General features: G+C 36.9%; 1 protein-coding gene across 2 annotated transcripts in view; it reads right to left on the bottom strand.

The window, feature by feature from the left end:
- Positions 1-613: 613 nt before the first annotated feature.
- LOC107147696 (INTS3 and NABP interacting protein) overlaps positions 614-16,426 on the bottom strand; it is a 16,313-nt gene continuing 500 nt past the window's right edge. The window contains exons 2-6 of one of the 2 annotated variants that reach the window (XM_015492195.2): positions 15,878-16,085; positions 15,004-15,086; positions 4,698-4,800; positions 3,326-3,416; positions 614-1,464 (exon numbers count right to left, since the gene is read on the bottom strand). In XM_015492195.2, coding sequence (XP_015347681.1) covers positions 1,369-1,464; positions 3,326-3,416; positions 4,698-4,800; positions 15,004-15,028 — 315 coding nt within the window. In that variant the 5' untranslated portion in view covers positions 15,029-15,086; positions 15,878-16,085 and the 3' untranslated portion in view covers positions 614-1,368. The remainder of the gene's footprint in view (positions 1,465-3,325; positions 3,417-4,697; positions 4,801-15,003; positions 15,087-15,877; positions 16,086-16,426) is intronic. The other variant, XM_015492196.2, reaches the window with a different exon arrangement.

Genomic DNA, 16,426 nt, shown 5'->3' with positions numbered 1-16,426 from the left:
GATGATGGGGACTGAGGTCAAGAAAAGATCAATTATGAAAAAGTTATATATGGGCTGGGAATGTAGTTCAGTGGTACAGTGGATGCTTAGCATGCATAAGGCCCCAAGTTCAAACCCCAGGAACAACAACATAAAACCCAAAATCTGTATCTGTGATAATAGTGTAAAATAAAATTTCAATCATGAAAATTTTGCATAACATATGTTGAAGGGTTCTCTAAACTCTGCTTTTCAGATTTTATTTTCAATCAGCTCCTACTTCTGTAGGACTGTAATAGGATAGTGAGGACATCATTTTTTTTTTTTTTTTTTTTTTTTTGGTACCAGGGATTGAACTCAGGAGCACTCAGTCACTGAACTACATCCCCAGCCCTATTTTGTATTTTATTAAGAGACAGGGTCTCAATGAGTTGTTTAGGGCCTCGCCACTGCCGAGGCTGGCTTTGAACTTGCAATCCTCCTGCCTCAGCCTCCCGAGCTACTAGGATTACAGGCATGAGCCACCGCACCCTGCAGAGGACATCATATTTAAAGAAGCACTCCAGATTCTGCTAAAGATGGCTTGTGTTGAGCAACTTGCTTAAGTTCCTACTTAATTTAAAACAGGCTCAACTTGAATAATTTAAGTTTTTAATTAGATAAAAATGAACAATGAAACCATACACATACCATTTATGTAGAAATGTAGTAATAAGACCATGTACAAATAAATGTGTAAGCCACGACGTTCTTTATAATTACTTTGAATAGCACTATCACATCATTTATAATGGCATATGTTTATAAAAGATGCTTAGGACTGATTGGTAATTTAGTTTTATCTTGGGTTTTCTTTTAAAATAATATGAGAATATTTATACATTTAAAAAGAGTACTTCTGGATGATAACATTGACTATAAACTTGAAAGCCATATACTACATCAATCCTGTGGAATACAAATATAAACCTAACTTATTTAATCCTATGCATTCACAGTTTTCAAAAGCACCCTCATTTCTTTCAAGTTAAATACTACAAATGGTTCTTATAAGGCTATTGTGGACACAACATACTCAGTTATTTGGGGCTGATTTTACATGACTATCCAATTCAGAGTCTGATTGAGAGCTAAAAATCAAATGGCATTACAAAAAAGGTAAAGTCACTAAGCAGCATAATCAAATTTTCAGACAATCCAGCTTCTAAAGCTTTCATCATCCTAGTCCCCCTCCCTTCTTTTTGCTTTTACTTCCATATTCCTTTCTTTTCAAGAAGCAAAAAATATGTAAGTTCACCAAAATTCTGAATGTCACAGTGTGTACAGCACTGAATGAGAGGAGCTTTGGCATTGGGTATTACAAAGTAATTTTCATTACAGATGTTTTCTTCATTCTGGGTCAAGGCGAGGTAAAACAGGAAGAATAAGATTTCCAAATGCAGAGTCTTGAGTTATGAAGTATCCAGATGAATGTGCATGAGCATGCTGAGAAAGATTAAAAAACAAAAAAACAAGTAGAGTCACAATTTTCCAACCAAGTCATTAAAATTTCTTATCCTTTCTAAATGCTTGAGACCAAATTTATTTAAAAATCAATTCTTATTCTGTTAATTTTGTTGAAATACACAGGAGGTGGATAACACAGAATTTGGATTAACAAATTACACCAAGTACTCATTATCATCCTTACTATCTCCCCTGTGACTCTCTTCAATCAATAGATGAGTTAAAGACATGAACTGCTTTGTTCCTCAAAGTGAGGAAAACTAGCATCAAAGGCTCCAAAGTACTCTGCTTTTGGTCAACAAAGCGGGAAAGAAAGGATAGCAGTTGAAAGGAAAGGCAGAATGGTTATTGATGATTGAAAATACCAATATTTGGGCTGTGGTTGTGGCTTAGTGGTAGAGCACTTGCCTACCATGTGTGAGGCACTGGGTTCAATTCTCAGCACTGCATATAAATAAATGAATAAAATAAAGGTCCATCAACACTAAAAAAAAGTATTTAAAAAACAATATTTTATAGAGAATGATGGAATGTAAATAATAAAGAAGCCACAAATAACTTCCCTCTGTATTAAAGTTCCATGTTTTTAGTTCAATGAAGTTGACACAGGTGCATTAAAATAGGTTGGAAATCACAATCTAGAGCTTCTGCATCCTTTATTTACATTTTCCTATATATAGAAACATATTTTTTCAGCCTAATCATTCATCTATTCTTTCTCGAAAGAATAGAGCTCTAAAAAATATAATACTTATTTCAGAGTGATCATAACTGGTATATTTGTTGTTCCAGTTAAGATTTTTATAGTTGTATATTTAAGATGAGGGGACATAATGTGTTTTAAAAAGGGGACTGGGTTTTTAAGTCACCTAAAGTGAGATGATCTTTATAACATCTCTTCCAATTCTGGGGTTCAAAGGTTTAGAATCATAGGCAATTACATTATGCATAAAAAAAAGTCATTTCATCCAAGGTCTCTGAAAATCTTAAATTATCCCAGATAAATGTAATTAAAACTATTTGTTTTATATATATATAAAAAATTCAATTTTTTTTTTTTTTTAGCTGTAGTGGAAAACATCTTTATTTTTTATGTGGTGCTGAGATTTGAACTCAGTGCCTCACACATGGTAGGCAAGCGCTCTATCACTGAGCCACAACCCCAGCTGCAAATTAATGACTTTTTGTTTTTGTTTTTTTTTGTTGTTGTTGATGGACTTTTATTTTTTATTTATTTATATGTGGTACTAAGAATTGAACCCAGTGCCTCACATATGCTAGGCAATCACTGTACCACTGAGCCACAACTCCAGCCCCTGAATTAAGGTTTTTAAATTGAATAAGAGGTTCCACATTAGGAATGTGAATTTCTAATCCAACAGTAAGAGTTAGCTTTTAAACACTGCCTGCACAAGTTGTGCAAACCATAAAAAAAAAAAAAAAAAATCCTAACAGCAGCAATAAACCAATAAGAATATCAAACAATATAATGACATGACAAATTTAAAAATATATATGTACTATTAAACTAGCCAGTTCAATTTTCTAGATCATCCTGCCCATCCAAATATCCTCAGCTCTTTTGTGCACAAGCAATCCCTTGGCAGGTATAGCACAGAATCCATCATGACGGCGTCAACACCATAAAAGACACTTTCATTACTGCTGTACTGGTCCTTCAAACCCTTTGGGTATGATTGAACATCAGCAAACCATTGCAATTATGTGTGGAACATTCTTATTGATATTGCTCTACCAAAATACAAAATAACTACTGTGCTAGCTTCTAAGGCCCAGGAAATCACAAATGATTCAAGAATGTCAGTTATACTTTGCTCACCTGCAAAGCTGCCTTCTGCTGGGCTGCGATATGCTGCTGTTCTGCATGATCCCGGAAGTCCTTATTAAGAGCGGGTCTGGAGAGTGCAATGCTAAAATGGAAATCTTGGTTACTAGGTTTCTTAAGGCAAAGGCATCCTTACTTTTTTTTTTTTTTTAATAGTAGTAAATTATCTTTGTTTTAAATCATATAGTTGACGCATAAAAACTGCATATACTTATGGTGTACAATATCATGTTTTGATATCTGCATATGTTGTGAAATGGTTAGATCAAGCTAATTAGCACATCTGTCATCTCACATACTGATTTTTTTTTTTTAATTTTGAGAGCACTAAAGATCTACTCTCAGTAATTTTCAGGTATTCAATAATCATTATTAACAGTCACCATACTGTATAATGAATAATAAGTCTCCTAAAGAGATGTCCTTACTTCTGTTTTTTTTTTCTAGGTGGTGTTGGGAATCACAACCCTGACTTCATGCATGTTATGCATACTATGCACACATTCTGTTACTGGCTAGATCTTCTATCCTTAATTCCAACCCATATTTTTCATTATTTTTTTATTTATAATTTAAGGTCCCCTATTTTCAAATAGATTTGAGGTACCACAGTCTATATCATGTTCCTTATTAACATAATTTTTAAAAACAAAGTAAATTACATGATACCTATCAACAGTAAAACCACACTTTTTTATTTGCATAATAACAAAACTTAGCCACTGTTCCACACAGGTTGAACTACTATGAATAAATAACTAAGAGACACTTAATTACCAGATTCTAGAGCAGATACTAGATGCTTGGCTATGTGCTAATAAAAATAAGCACTGGGGGTATAAAACATGCAAGAAAGAGCTCACACACAACAGCAATTCGGATGAATTGTGATGCATACGATGATAGGGGAATTAAGAGACTCTTTTTTTTTTTATTTGTTCATGGACTATTTACTTACTTACTTACTTACTTACTTATTTATTTATATGCAGTGTTGACAATCAAACTCAATGCCTCACACATAGTAGGCAAGCACTCCACCACTGAGCTATACAGCTCTAGCCCCCAATAGAGAGTCTATTTTTTATTTGTTCTAATTATTTATATGTGACAGTAGAATGCATTTTGACACATCATACATAAATGCAGCATAACTTCTTGTTCGTCTGGTTGTACATGATGTAGAGTTACAGAGGTGCTAATAGAGAATCCTCCCCCCACCCCCCAATAGAGACTCTTCATGTAGTAGGGTAGTGGTCAGGGAAGACATATTTTAAGGGTACCAGGAGACTTCCAAAGAGTGTCCAAAAGCATATTTTCTTGAAAAATATTATTAATAATAGCACCCCAAAATAATAGTCAATACCTAGCTCCAGGATGATTTGTTGAAGATTGGTTCTGCATAAGTAATTTTCGTTTCTCCTTGTCCAGTTCTGCCAAGATTGCAACTCTATTTTTGTTTTGAAAACCTAACAGAGGAAAAAAAAGAAGTGGGGGCAGGGAGAAGAAACTTTTTATATCTATTTTCTACACCTAGGTCATCTAGAACCCAAAGAACAAAATTCCTACTCTCTAACACAATGATGAAGTCACTTGGTAAGTATCTTCCCCTTCCTGCCTATGTCCCAGCAACTTTTAAGAGCATAATACATGGACACACACACAAAGTATAATACTGACTGAGGACTTTTCAGACTTAATTCTAAATAATTTTAATCACCCATGTATGAGTTACAGCATTTTTTTTTTTTAGCAAAATTTTTGGAACCCCAAATACTACAAGAACAGTCTCTATACTGCACAGTCAAATCTCTGACTGTGCAGATTTTCTTAGTTCTCTTTGTGAAAGCCTCTTTCATGGAAGAAAAGGATTAGGCAAACTTGGATCAAAATAATACTTATTTTTCTCAATCACTTTCATTCAGAAATGACATACAATCTTTCAAAGAACAAGCCAAAGATTTGCAACTGACCAGAAAGCAATTCTGATAAAGAAATGGAGCATAACTGATAGGATACAAAAAGATGCCCTTCTTTATCAAATGCTTAATACTGGGATTGATTCTGAATTTCAAATTTATATAAGATTGAGAGCAGAGATTGTAAAGTCCTGTGCCAGCATCTAGCTATGTTTTTAAAATCTCAACTAAATGTCAACATATAAACACTGAGAGACTGCACACTAATTGCACTAATCCCTGGCCTCTCTGAAAACATTTCTCAAGGTCTGGCCACAAGAGATCTGTGTAGCCCCACGTCAACGACAAACTAGAGCCAAGGAGTAGCTTTCCCCTTGTGCTGGGCACTCTCATGCTTGTTACAGTTCTTATCAGACTTGTTCATATTATCTGTAGGCATTTGCATTTCTGGAAAGGATTAAAGGACTTGGAAAACAAAACTACAGGAAGAAGAAGAAAAAAATACAGCTCAGGAGACTAGAATCACTGGGCTGGAAGAATGAATACAGGGGGAGGGAGCATTTTTCAAGCAGAACTAAGCACCCCCAAGAGTACCTATGCGGGGGCTTCCAAGATTTTTCACTGATTATAAAGAGGAAGAACTGGTAGGGGAAAGATCTCCTAGGGAGAGGGGCAGAGATTGGCTGGGGATGGTAAAGAACACACAAGGGCATTCATGCTGAGTTTGGCCTGTACCAGAAGCAGATGAACTAAACCCCTTAGACTGGGCATCAGCATATTGGCTATGGCCAGGATTTGGGACAAAATGTGTCTCTGTGCCACATCTATTTTAGGAATTTGTCATCTCCCATTTTCTTAATAGCAGACTCCCTTTTTTGGATGCGGTAATTCACAATACATGCTGGTACTTCAGAAGAGACATTTTATGAGCCTTCCAGGGGATTCTTCATCCTAACTCAAATCCCCTTTTCCTGTCTGACCTTAGTTAAGTCTTTGGGAGAAGAAGCTCTATGGGGCCTCCATGTGCCACACATTACCTGCTCCACGCACCTTACAGATAAGCATGTCTCAGAAGGCTTCTACTTACAGAGAGATTTACTACAGCTCTGAGAAAGGAAAAATCATACTATATTCATTACTCACTACTCAGAGAGTGATATGTGGGGACTTTTCTCCACACCAGCTATGGATCCTATAATTTAATTCTGGTGCACTCTACCTGGAATGTCAGATCCCACAGGTTGAGGAGTCAATCCCACAAGACTGACCCCACTTCAGACACCAATGGCAAGTAGTAGGTCGTCACCTGTTTCTGACCTCCAGCTACATATTAACCTGCTCCTTGGGTGTGACTAATTTGTTAGAGCAGCTCACAGAACTCAGGAAACACTTATATTTACCAGGGGCAGGTCCATGGGAAGGGGACTGGAAAGTACATGCCCTTTTTGACACTTCATCCTCCAGGCAACTTCACATGTTCAGCTATCTGGAAGCGCATCTGAACACTCTCCTTTTGGTTTTTTATGGAGGCTTCTTTACCTGGGCATGACTGATTAAATCACTGACCAGTGATGAGCAGCTCAACCATCAGCCCTTCCCAGAGGTAAGACCTAAAGTTCCAACCCTCTAATCACACGGTAGGTTCATCTGACAGCTATCCAGAGGCTATGTGGGAGCCCACTAAGATCCCCTCATTAGAACAAAAGATGCTTCTGTCAGGAAATTATAAAGGTCTGGAGCTCTGTCAGGAACTGGTGTTACAGATCAAATTGCAGGATAAAAGAGTCTCTTAGTTCCCCTATTGTTCAGGAAATCATGAGGAACTCTAAGCCAGAAACTATGTCAAAGACAAAATATATATTTCTCATACCACAATATCACAACAGCCAAGTTCTAAGAACATACTACTTACACAACTGGTTATTTCTGAAAGGATAATAAAAAGATATTTTTCTATTTTAATTTAGGATTCAGTAAAAACAAGACAGAGAGAGAGAGAGAGAGAGAGAGAGAGAAAGCAGTAGGAAACACTGAAGTTTGAATCAATGAAAAATCTCAGGGTCTCAGTGTCAGACTTACTAAAGCTTTAAGACCTATAGAGGGCTGGGGTTGTGGCTCAGGGTAGAGCGCTCGCCTAGCATGTGTGAGGCACTGGATTCAATCTTCAGCACCACATAAAAATAAATAAAGGCATTGTGCCCAACTACAACTAAATATTTTTTTTTAAATTATTTAAAAAATAAAAAGAACTCACACTGGAGAGAGTTGTAACTATTTGTTACAACTGACAACTATCTTGTATTTTTTTCACATTTACAAGGCTTTGATCCAATGTGCATTCTTACACAGGGCTAAGTGAAAACCTCTGCACATTACTTCAAGGTTTCCCATCACAATGTTTTTCATCTGTAAGCTGAACCACCATGATTAGAGGAATTCACACACACTCTACACTGATACAAATTCTCTCCGCTATGCATTCTTATGTTTGCTAACAAGGTTGTAATAGTGAAGCAGTCCCACTCTGTATATTCAGGAATTCTCTCCAGTGTGAGTTCTTTTATGTCAGTGAAATAAACTGTAATCAGTAAAGGGTTTAACACATTGCTTAACATAAATGGGGTTTCTCTACAGTATGAATCCTTTCTTGTTTTCCATTGAAACTGTTGTGATCACTTTACCACATTGCTTACATCCTTAGGGTTTCTTTCCAGGGTGAGTCTGTGGCATTGCAGAAGTGGGAGAATGAAAACTTGGCCACTCTATGCACAGATAGGGTTTCTTTCAAGTGTGAATTTCTGAATGGAACTGTGATCACTGACTGCTTTACCACACCACTTACATACACAGGATTTCTCACCACTGTTGAGTTCTTTCATGCCTCACATGAACCAAGACAACTAAAGGTTTTCCCACATTGCTTACATTCATAGGGTTTCACTTCAGTGTGAGTTCCTTTGACTCTGAAGGGCACTGTGATTTCTGAAGGCTTTCCCACATTACTTACATTCTTAGGGGTACTCTGTGGTGTGGGTCCTTTCATGCTTCAGAAACCAGTGGCTATAACAGAAGGTTTTGCCACACTCCTTACATTTATATGACTTCTCTCCATACTCCTGATACTCAGATGGTTTGTGTCCTGTCTAGGACTTCTCCATGGTTTCACTCAAGGAGTTCTCTTGCTTACAACAGGATCTGGAATCCTGAAGATTATTGCAGACTACCACCATCTTTATATTCACAGAGGCTCTTTACCACTTGATTTCAATATTGAAAATTATAATCTCACAAAAACATTGTTTTTACAAGTGAGCTGGCAAGAGGAACAGGAAAAGCTAACATAAAGTTCCTATTATAAATAATATAAGAATTTAAAAAAAAAACTATTTAGGTACAGTGTATACCTCAAAGTTAAAGCACATGTTTAGCATATTAGACTCTGGGTGGTTCAATCCCCAGCACCAACACAATAACAAAACTATTTAAAAATAGTAATATGAATTTGGAAAGTAAAAGTGCTCAACTATAAACAACATTAACAGTATGATATAAATATAATTCATTTATCCTTCAAAAAAATAAAACACCCAGGCTGACATTAGGGTAATGGGGTTTGTTGTTTGTTTGGTGCTAGGGATTAAACTCAAGGCCTCACTCATATACAAAAGTGCTACCAGAGTTTCATCCCCAGTACTTTTTTATTTTTTTAATTTTGATACAGGATATTGCTAAACTGCTGATGCTGGCCTCAAACTTTGTGAGCCTGCCTTGCCTCCTGAGGGGCTGGGATTATAGGCATGCACCACCGCACCTAACTAGGATAGTAGGCGGAATACTGTATTTGTTTCTTAATGAAAGAAAAAAATCTCAAGTTCATTTTAAAAATCCCAATATATAAGACTATTCATATGGAAAGATATGTCAATATAATAGTGTTTAGTGGTCAATGAAACCTTATAAGGAGAAAAATGGTACGGCATGAGAAGATTTAATAATGTTAGTTAAATCAGACTACCATTATTAACATTTGCCCTTAAAAGAAACATGTTTTCTTGTTCTGTCACTTCACTGGCCAGCAACAATGCCTTTCTCCTTGTTATCAACTCCAGGTGGGACAGATTTTGGTCTCTAATATATTTTCCACTAAAAAAGAACCAGAGATTTAGGGAGACTACTAATTCTATGTCTTAGGTCAGAAGGAAAAACATCAAGATGGGTTTAGAATATTTTGTCGGAAAGAAATTAAGCATTTTTTTTTTTTTTAAATAAAGGAGGTCTAGGCTCATGCTGAAAGGACAAAGAAGCCAGTTTGAGGTTAGTAAGGCTGTCACAATTTGAACACTAAAAGGAGAATAATTACAGCCAGATGGAATAAATGAGTTTCTGATAAGCCATGAATAAAAGAAGGGTAAAAATAATAGGTTATTTAATGTCTTATTATGCTAATAATTAGGTCTGTGTTAACAGTTGTATGTTTTGTTTCTCCTATTTAGTATGTATCTATATGTGACATTTACCTGTATATATTTTGTTTCAGTCCAAGTAGGCTGGCGTAAACAAAAGGAATCATGGCTAAGCCAAACAGTCCCCAAAAAAGCAGGCCATAGGCCAAAAACAGACAAGTCAAATCCAGACTACACACACACACACACACACACACACACCATTTAAAAGGAGATACATTGTTGGTAGGACTGCAATTCAGTGCAACCACTCTGGAAAGCAGTAAGGAGATTCCTCAAAAAACTAGGAATGTAACCACCATATGACCCAGCTATCTCACTCCTCGGTATATATTCAAGATTCAATATCAGCATACTACACGGATGCAGCTACATCAATGTTTATAGCAGCACAATTCCTAACAGCCAAGCTATGGAACCACCCTAGATGGCCCTCAACAGATGAATCAATAAAGAAAATATGGTATATACACACAATGGAGTATTACTCAGCCATAAAAAGAATGAAATTATGGCATTTAATGGTAAATAGATGAAACCGGAGACTACCTTGCTAAGTGTAATAAGCCAGTCCCCAAAAGTCAAAGATTAAATGTTTTCTGATATGTGGAAGCTAGTCCAAAATAAGGAAGGGAAAAAAGAAAGGCGAACACTTCCTACATCTTCCAAGATTAAAAATTAATCACTCCAGCCACCTTTTGGAGTTTACTAAAATACAAATCAAAGGAAAGGAATAAGCCCTAATGTCTCTTAGGTGATCCCCTTAGTTCACATTCTCTTCTATCCAGATTCCAAGGACTTGCCTGTTTCAAGCTGCTGCCACTTACTCTATCCACTGAGGTTCTTCACCTCCAGGACTGGCTAAATAAGACAATGAAATATGTTCTGCTAAATCAGCCTTCCTTCCTCATCCATTTTTCTTTGCCTCTTACAGATAAGCTTACAAGCCCTTTTCATCTTAAAAAGATTTCCTGCTTAATAACAGATGTGGAAGGGTACAAAGATTCAGAAGAGGTCTTTTGCCCCTAGTCTAGAGCAAGCTCAATTTTTTCTAAGAACTATAATTAGAATGTTCTAATCCCTGTCTAAAGGGCCGTATGGGAAAACAGAATGAACTGGGACATGGAACCAGTTTGGGTTCTCATCTCAGTACCACTACTTACTATTCAACATCAGGGAAATTACCTCACCATGCCTCAAGACCAGTGGTGATGGCAGTAACTACTTTAAAGACAGTTATATAAAATAAAGAAGATGCAGGTAAAATATTTATCATATTGCCTGCTATGTGGTAAGTTCCATAATAAATACTAGCTATGAACTGTTTTTATCATCTAGCATCTCTCTCACCCTATTAAGTTATACATCACTGTATCCTGGTTAGCTTCATTAGATAGGGTACCCCTGATTAGCACGCAGCTTTCCACATGACACTCAACATTTAAGATGTTCCAAGGCAATATGTACTGACCTGGGGATCCAAAGCTTTTCCCTAACTGTACAAATGATCTCAAGTTACTTTGGATCATATTCTACCTTGACCCAGTTTCACTCCCCATTTCCTCCTGGGTCCTATAGAGCAACTCTTGGCATTGAAATCTCTGCTTTAGCCATTAAAACAAAATAAAAAGAAATATAGTTTTATTTTTTCTTCAGGTACTAGGAATTGAACCCAGGGCCTTGTACATGCTAGGAAAGTGCTCTACCACTGAACTACATCCCCAGCCCTCACCCCTTTTCTGGAGACAGGGTCTGAGTTGCTCAGGATGATCTAGAACTTGCAATCCTCCTACCTTCGCTCCTGAGTAGCTGGGATTAATGTGCCACTGTGCTCAGCTAAGAAATCTAGCTTTTAAAACCCTACTTTAAACTGTGTCTTCACATCCATATGCTCTCATCTTTAAAAAGGTACAAATATACGGGCTGGGTTGTGGCTCAGCGGTAGAGCGCTTGCCTAGCATGTACGAGGCCCTGGGTTCGATCCTCAGGACCACATATAAATAAACAAAATAAAACTATTAAAAAAAAAAGGTACAAATATGGGGCTGGGGTTGTGGCTCAGCAGTAGAGCACTCACCTAGCACAGGCGAGGGCCTGGGTTTGATCCTCAACACCACATAAAAATAAATAAATAATTAAAGATATTGTGTCCAACTACAATTAAAAAATAAATATTAAAAAATATATATAAACACAAGAATTTTAAAAGGATCTGTACGCATCACTGGGACAACTCCAGTAATGCTCAATTGCATACTTTAGTACAAGCTTGAAGTGTAAATTTGCTTTCCTTCTGGACCACAGAAAGTTTAGATTGGCAATTGAGTCTGAAGTCAAACAAGACACCTCTTAGAAGCTATACCAATCTATTCCTACACAGGAAATCATTAATTCCCACTACCTGATCTGAAGTCTTATGATTACTTTCAAAAGCATTGGGAAGCAGGGACAGTACTGGGAATTGAACCCAGGGACACTCTACCATTGAGCTACATCCCATCCCTTTTTATTTTTTATTTTGAGACAAGGTCTCACCAAGTTGCCAAGGCTGTTCTTGAATTTGTGATCCTCCTGTCTCAACCTCACAAATCACTGAGATTTCAGGAGTGCTACCATAAGCATTTTGAGATAACCATAAAATAAAAATCAAAGAAAAAAGTTCATATTCCTCACTTGTGTATTTCGCTTTCTGAAATCAGATTAGACGAACCCAATTTCCACCATATGATAACAGGACCTTTATTTACCAATAATGAAAGAATGACATAGGCCAGGCATGGTGGTGCACACCTTAATCCCAGCAACTCAGGAGGATGAGGCAGGAGGATCCCAAGTTCAAAGCCAGCCTCAGCAACTTTGCAAAGTCCTAAGCAACTCAGCAAGACCTTGTCTCTAAATAAAATATAAAAAGGGCTGGGGATTTGGCTCATTGGTTAAGCACCCCTGTGCTCAATTCCCAGTACAGGAAGGAAGGAAGGAAGGAAGGAAGGAAGGAAAACTGACACAATGAAAGACACAGAAATGGTACTTTAGCAAAATTCCAGTTTGACATCTGCCTCTACAGATTAAAAGTCTCAAAATGTTACATCTTATCAATCCACTAATTGTTGAGAAACTACCAAATGTTCCATTTTACACTGGATGCTATGAAGAACATGAGACTTCAGTGAGCTTATAAAGTGTTTATGGAATTTAGAAGTTCTGATTACTACTATAGTATGAAGACGGCTAGACCTGAAAGAGGGCTTGTTAAACCCAATGGGATTCTGTACCCTGCACCATAGACACTAACAAATTACAATGCATAGATCAAGATTTTTTTTTTTAAGTCATGGTTCTTTCACTTATCACTTTAAGATAACTAAGTCACTTGATATTCAGTCTCCATATGAAGTAATTCCTATACATATAAACAGTTCAGAAATAATTTCATGTAGAGAGTAAAAATACAATCAAACCTAATAAGGATCTGTAAATTCTGCTGAGAATCCAAGTCTACAGAACATGGTATGGACTCCCTCTGCTGGTGTCTAATAGCAACAGTTCCATGACATCAACAAAACTGTTGTCAAAAGAGCAATAAAAAAAAATAATGGCTAATCTAAATTCACTTCTCTTTATATTAGAGATATTTCATACTAGATTTCACTATGGACCAATAAAGGTAACACTAAAAATTGTTATATTTTTACTGCAACTGCTAAAAAGAAAAGTAATTAGCAAATTGTAAGTCTTGACTCTTTGTTATTAGAACAAAAGGAAAATTTAATATTTATTTTCATTTTGACTGCTCTGTATGATTTTTAGCAGCTTTTCTGGGGGGGAGGGGTGCTGGGATCAAATTCAATTTAAATTAGTTTATTATGCACCCTTACCACTTAATTTTAAAAAGAAGAGGTCAAAGACCATAAGGAAATGTTAACCTGTACTTAGTCCATAAGGCACACAAATCACATGAGATATCTGAAAAAACAGAAACCTATTAGTCAGTTACAGCTGTTACCATAGCTATCTTTTTATAATGGCAATAAAAAAAATGAAAAGGCAAGCAAGACTAGGAGGAAATATTAGCAAAACACTTATCTGATCATGGACTTGCATCTAGACTCAAACAAAACAAAACAAATGAAAAAAAAAAACTTTAGAATAAAAATAAATAACCCAATATTTAAAAAATAAGCAAAAGAGTTGAACAAATACTTCACAAAGGAAGATTTACAACGTTCAAAAAGTATGAAAAATTGCTCACATGTGTCATCAGGGATATGCAAGTTAATACCACAATGAGATAGTCAATTCACACATTACAAAGTAGCTAAAATTAAAGAGATTGACAATGCTAAATGTAGAGCAACCAGAACTCTCCCAGGTGCTAGAAGAAATATAACATGGTACAACCTTTGGAAAAGGATTTGGCACTAACATACACTCAGCTGATCTGTTTCTAGATATTTATCCAAGAGAAATAAAACATTTGACTACAAAAAGGCTTGTACAGCAGTTTTATTCACAAGAGCCAAAACTGAGACAATCCAAAAGCCTATAAACAATGAAGGAATAAACTGTGATGTATTCATCAAATGAAATAATACTTCACAAAACAATGAACTATGATCCACCCACACTATGCATGAATCTCATTGTATAGTGAAAGCAGCTGGACATGAATGAATATACTTTATATGACTCCATCTCTATGAAGGTTGAAGTAAGATAAAAAACTAAGATTAAAAAGAAAACAGATTCCAAAAGACACAAGTAATAAAAAAAAGTATGAAGGGTCAAACATACATAATAGTAAAAGAGAGTTCAAACTTGACAGGAAAACAGGCCTACTTCAAGTTTTTAATCAGAAAACTATTTACAAACTTTGTACAAACTAAATGTTATTTTTATTAAACATTTAAACACAAAAACTTCATGATAGTACCATGTATCTAACTTGATTGATTGTATGAAAGTTTTTAGAACAATGAAGATAAAAGCATGATGACAATATAGCTTTAAAAGTGATTCTGATTTCAAGAAAAAACAAGAGAATGCAGGTGTCAGAGGAGTACAAATGTTCAGTGTGAGTATTCTTAACATTAAAATACAGGATTAATCACATTAAAGATGCTATATATCTGCTATAATGTTGAACTAATTTCAAATTTGGGATTTCACTTTGCTATTCACTTTAAAATTCTGGCTACAGTAATTGTCCTATTCTAAATTTCCTCTAATTCAAATACATTTAACATATGTGGAAAAAGTTCCTAGTAATAACAGAAATTCCAGCATGTATTACCTTGTCCTGAAGGATTTGCTGCCATCTTCCTGTTTTCTGTTTCAATTATATTCAGAGGCAACAGATTAGCACTTTATATTCACCTGTAAAAACATACGTGCATGCATATAAAATACACCATACTTTAACTGCAAATTAAAAGCTGTTAAGAACAGTTAGCCTATTTGCAGTTTCTCATTCTTTTCAAAAACATAAATTTGAAAAGCATAGACTTAAATCACAAATTTAAATTCTGCAAGTACCTCAAGCATTTAATTAAATAGAATGTTTTTTCTTGAAGATGTTAATACCAACATTCAGCATTACTTTAATATACATCATTAGTTTGTATTTACCAAATATTACCAATTATATCAACCAGTTTATGGCATCCATATGATAACAGCCCTAGAAAGAAAAAAAAAAAAACCACTCATCCATTTAAAATATATCCAGCAACAACTGGGTGCACTGAAAACTAAAAGAAAAAGAAGCCAGGTATGGTGGCCCACGCCTGTAATCCCATCCACTCAGGAGGCTGAGGCAGGAGGATCTCAAGTTCAGAGTCAGCCTCAGCAAACTGGCAAGACCCTACCTCAAAATAAAATAAATAAATAGGGATGTGGATGTAGCTCAGTGGTAAAGCACCCCCAAGGTTCAAGAGAGAGGAAGAAGAAAGGATAAATGAACCTAACATTTATCAAGTAACTGCTCTGCACCATACACTGTGTACAATGCTTGAAACTAGTTTCTATTTATTTATGACTATTTTGTAGGTGTGGAGTACTATTTTCACAAAACTAGTGAGAATGCTTTGGGCTGCTGGCTTTCCCAGCTTCGCGTTTTTGTACTAGGTCCTGGGGAGATCCCAAGATAAACAAGACCCTACACCTACCCTCAAGGAACCCTGAATCCGGGGTGGGGGTGAGGGGAAATGGTGTTATTCGAGCAGCCACACCAACAAAGCGGAACAAACGCGCTCTTCAGAAGGTGTGAACACGTGATGCGCTGAGACGCGATGCCTGATGCCTTCAGGAGAACCGGGAATGAAAAGGACTGGAAAACACGTGCTGGTTTTTCATAAACGAATCTCTGGGTGCCTCTTGCGGCAGAAGCAGAGGGCGAGCCAGCTAGGTTAGGACAGGAGAGCAAGAGGGCCATTGGAGAAAGGGAACGTTAAGCGCAAGGACAAGAGGGCTGGACTGGCGTCTCGGGAGAGTCCCTGTCCGCAGGCGTGGAGGACCGGCTGGACGAGAAAGTAAACAGGGCGCGGGAACCTTGGGAGGGGAGGTTGGAGGGGAGGCCGCGGCCCTGCGGCAACAAAGATGGCAGCAAGCCGGGCGGTGTGGGCACGCCTGGAGCCCCGGCTACTCCGGAGACGGAGGCCCAGGATCCCAAGTTCGAGGCCAGCCTCAGCAACTCGGCGAGACCCAGCCTCAAAAAC

Source organism: Marmota marmota, unplaced genomic scaffold, assembly GCF_001458135.2.
Source record: "Marmota marmota marmota unplaced genomic scaffold, marMar, whole genome shotgun sequence".
NCBI lineage: Eukaryota > Metazoa > Chordata > Mammalia > Rodentia > Sciuridae > Marmota > Marmota marmota.
Note: the sequence above shows the minus strand (reverse complement) of the source record. Positions and strands in the feature narration are given on the sequence as shown.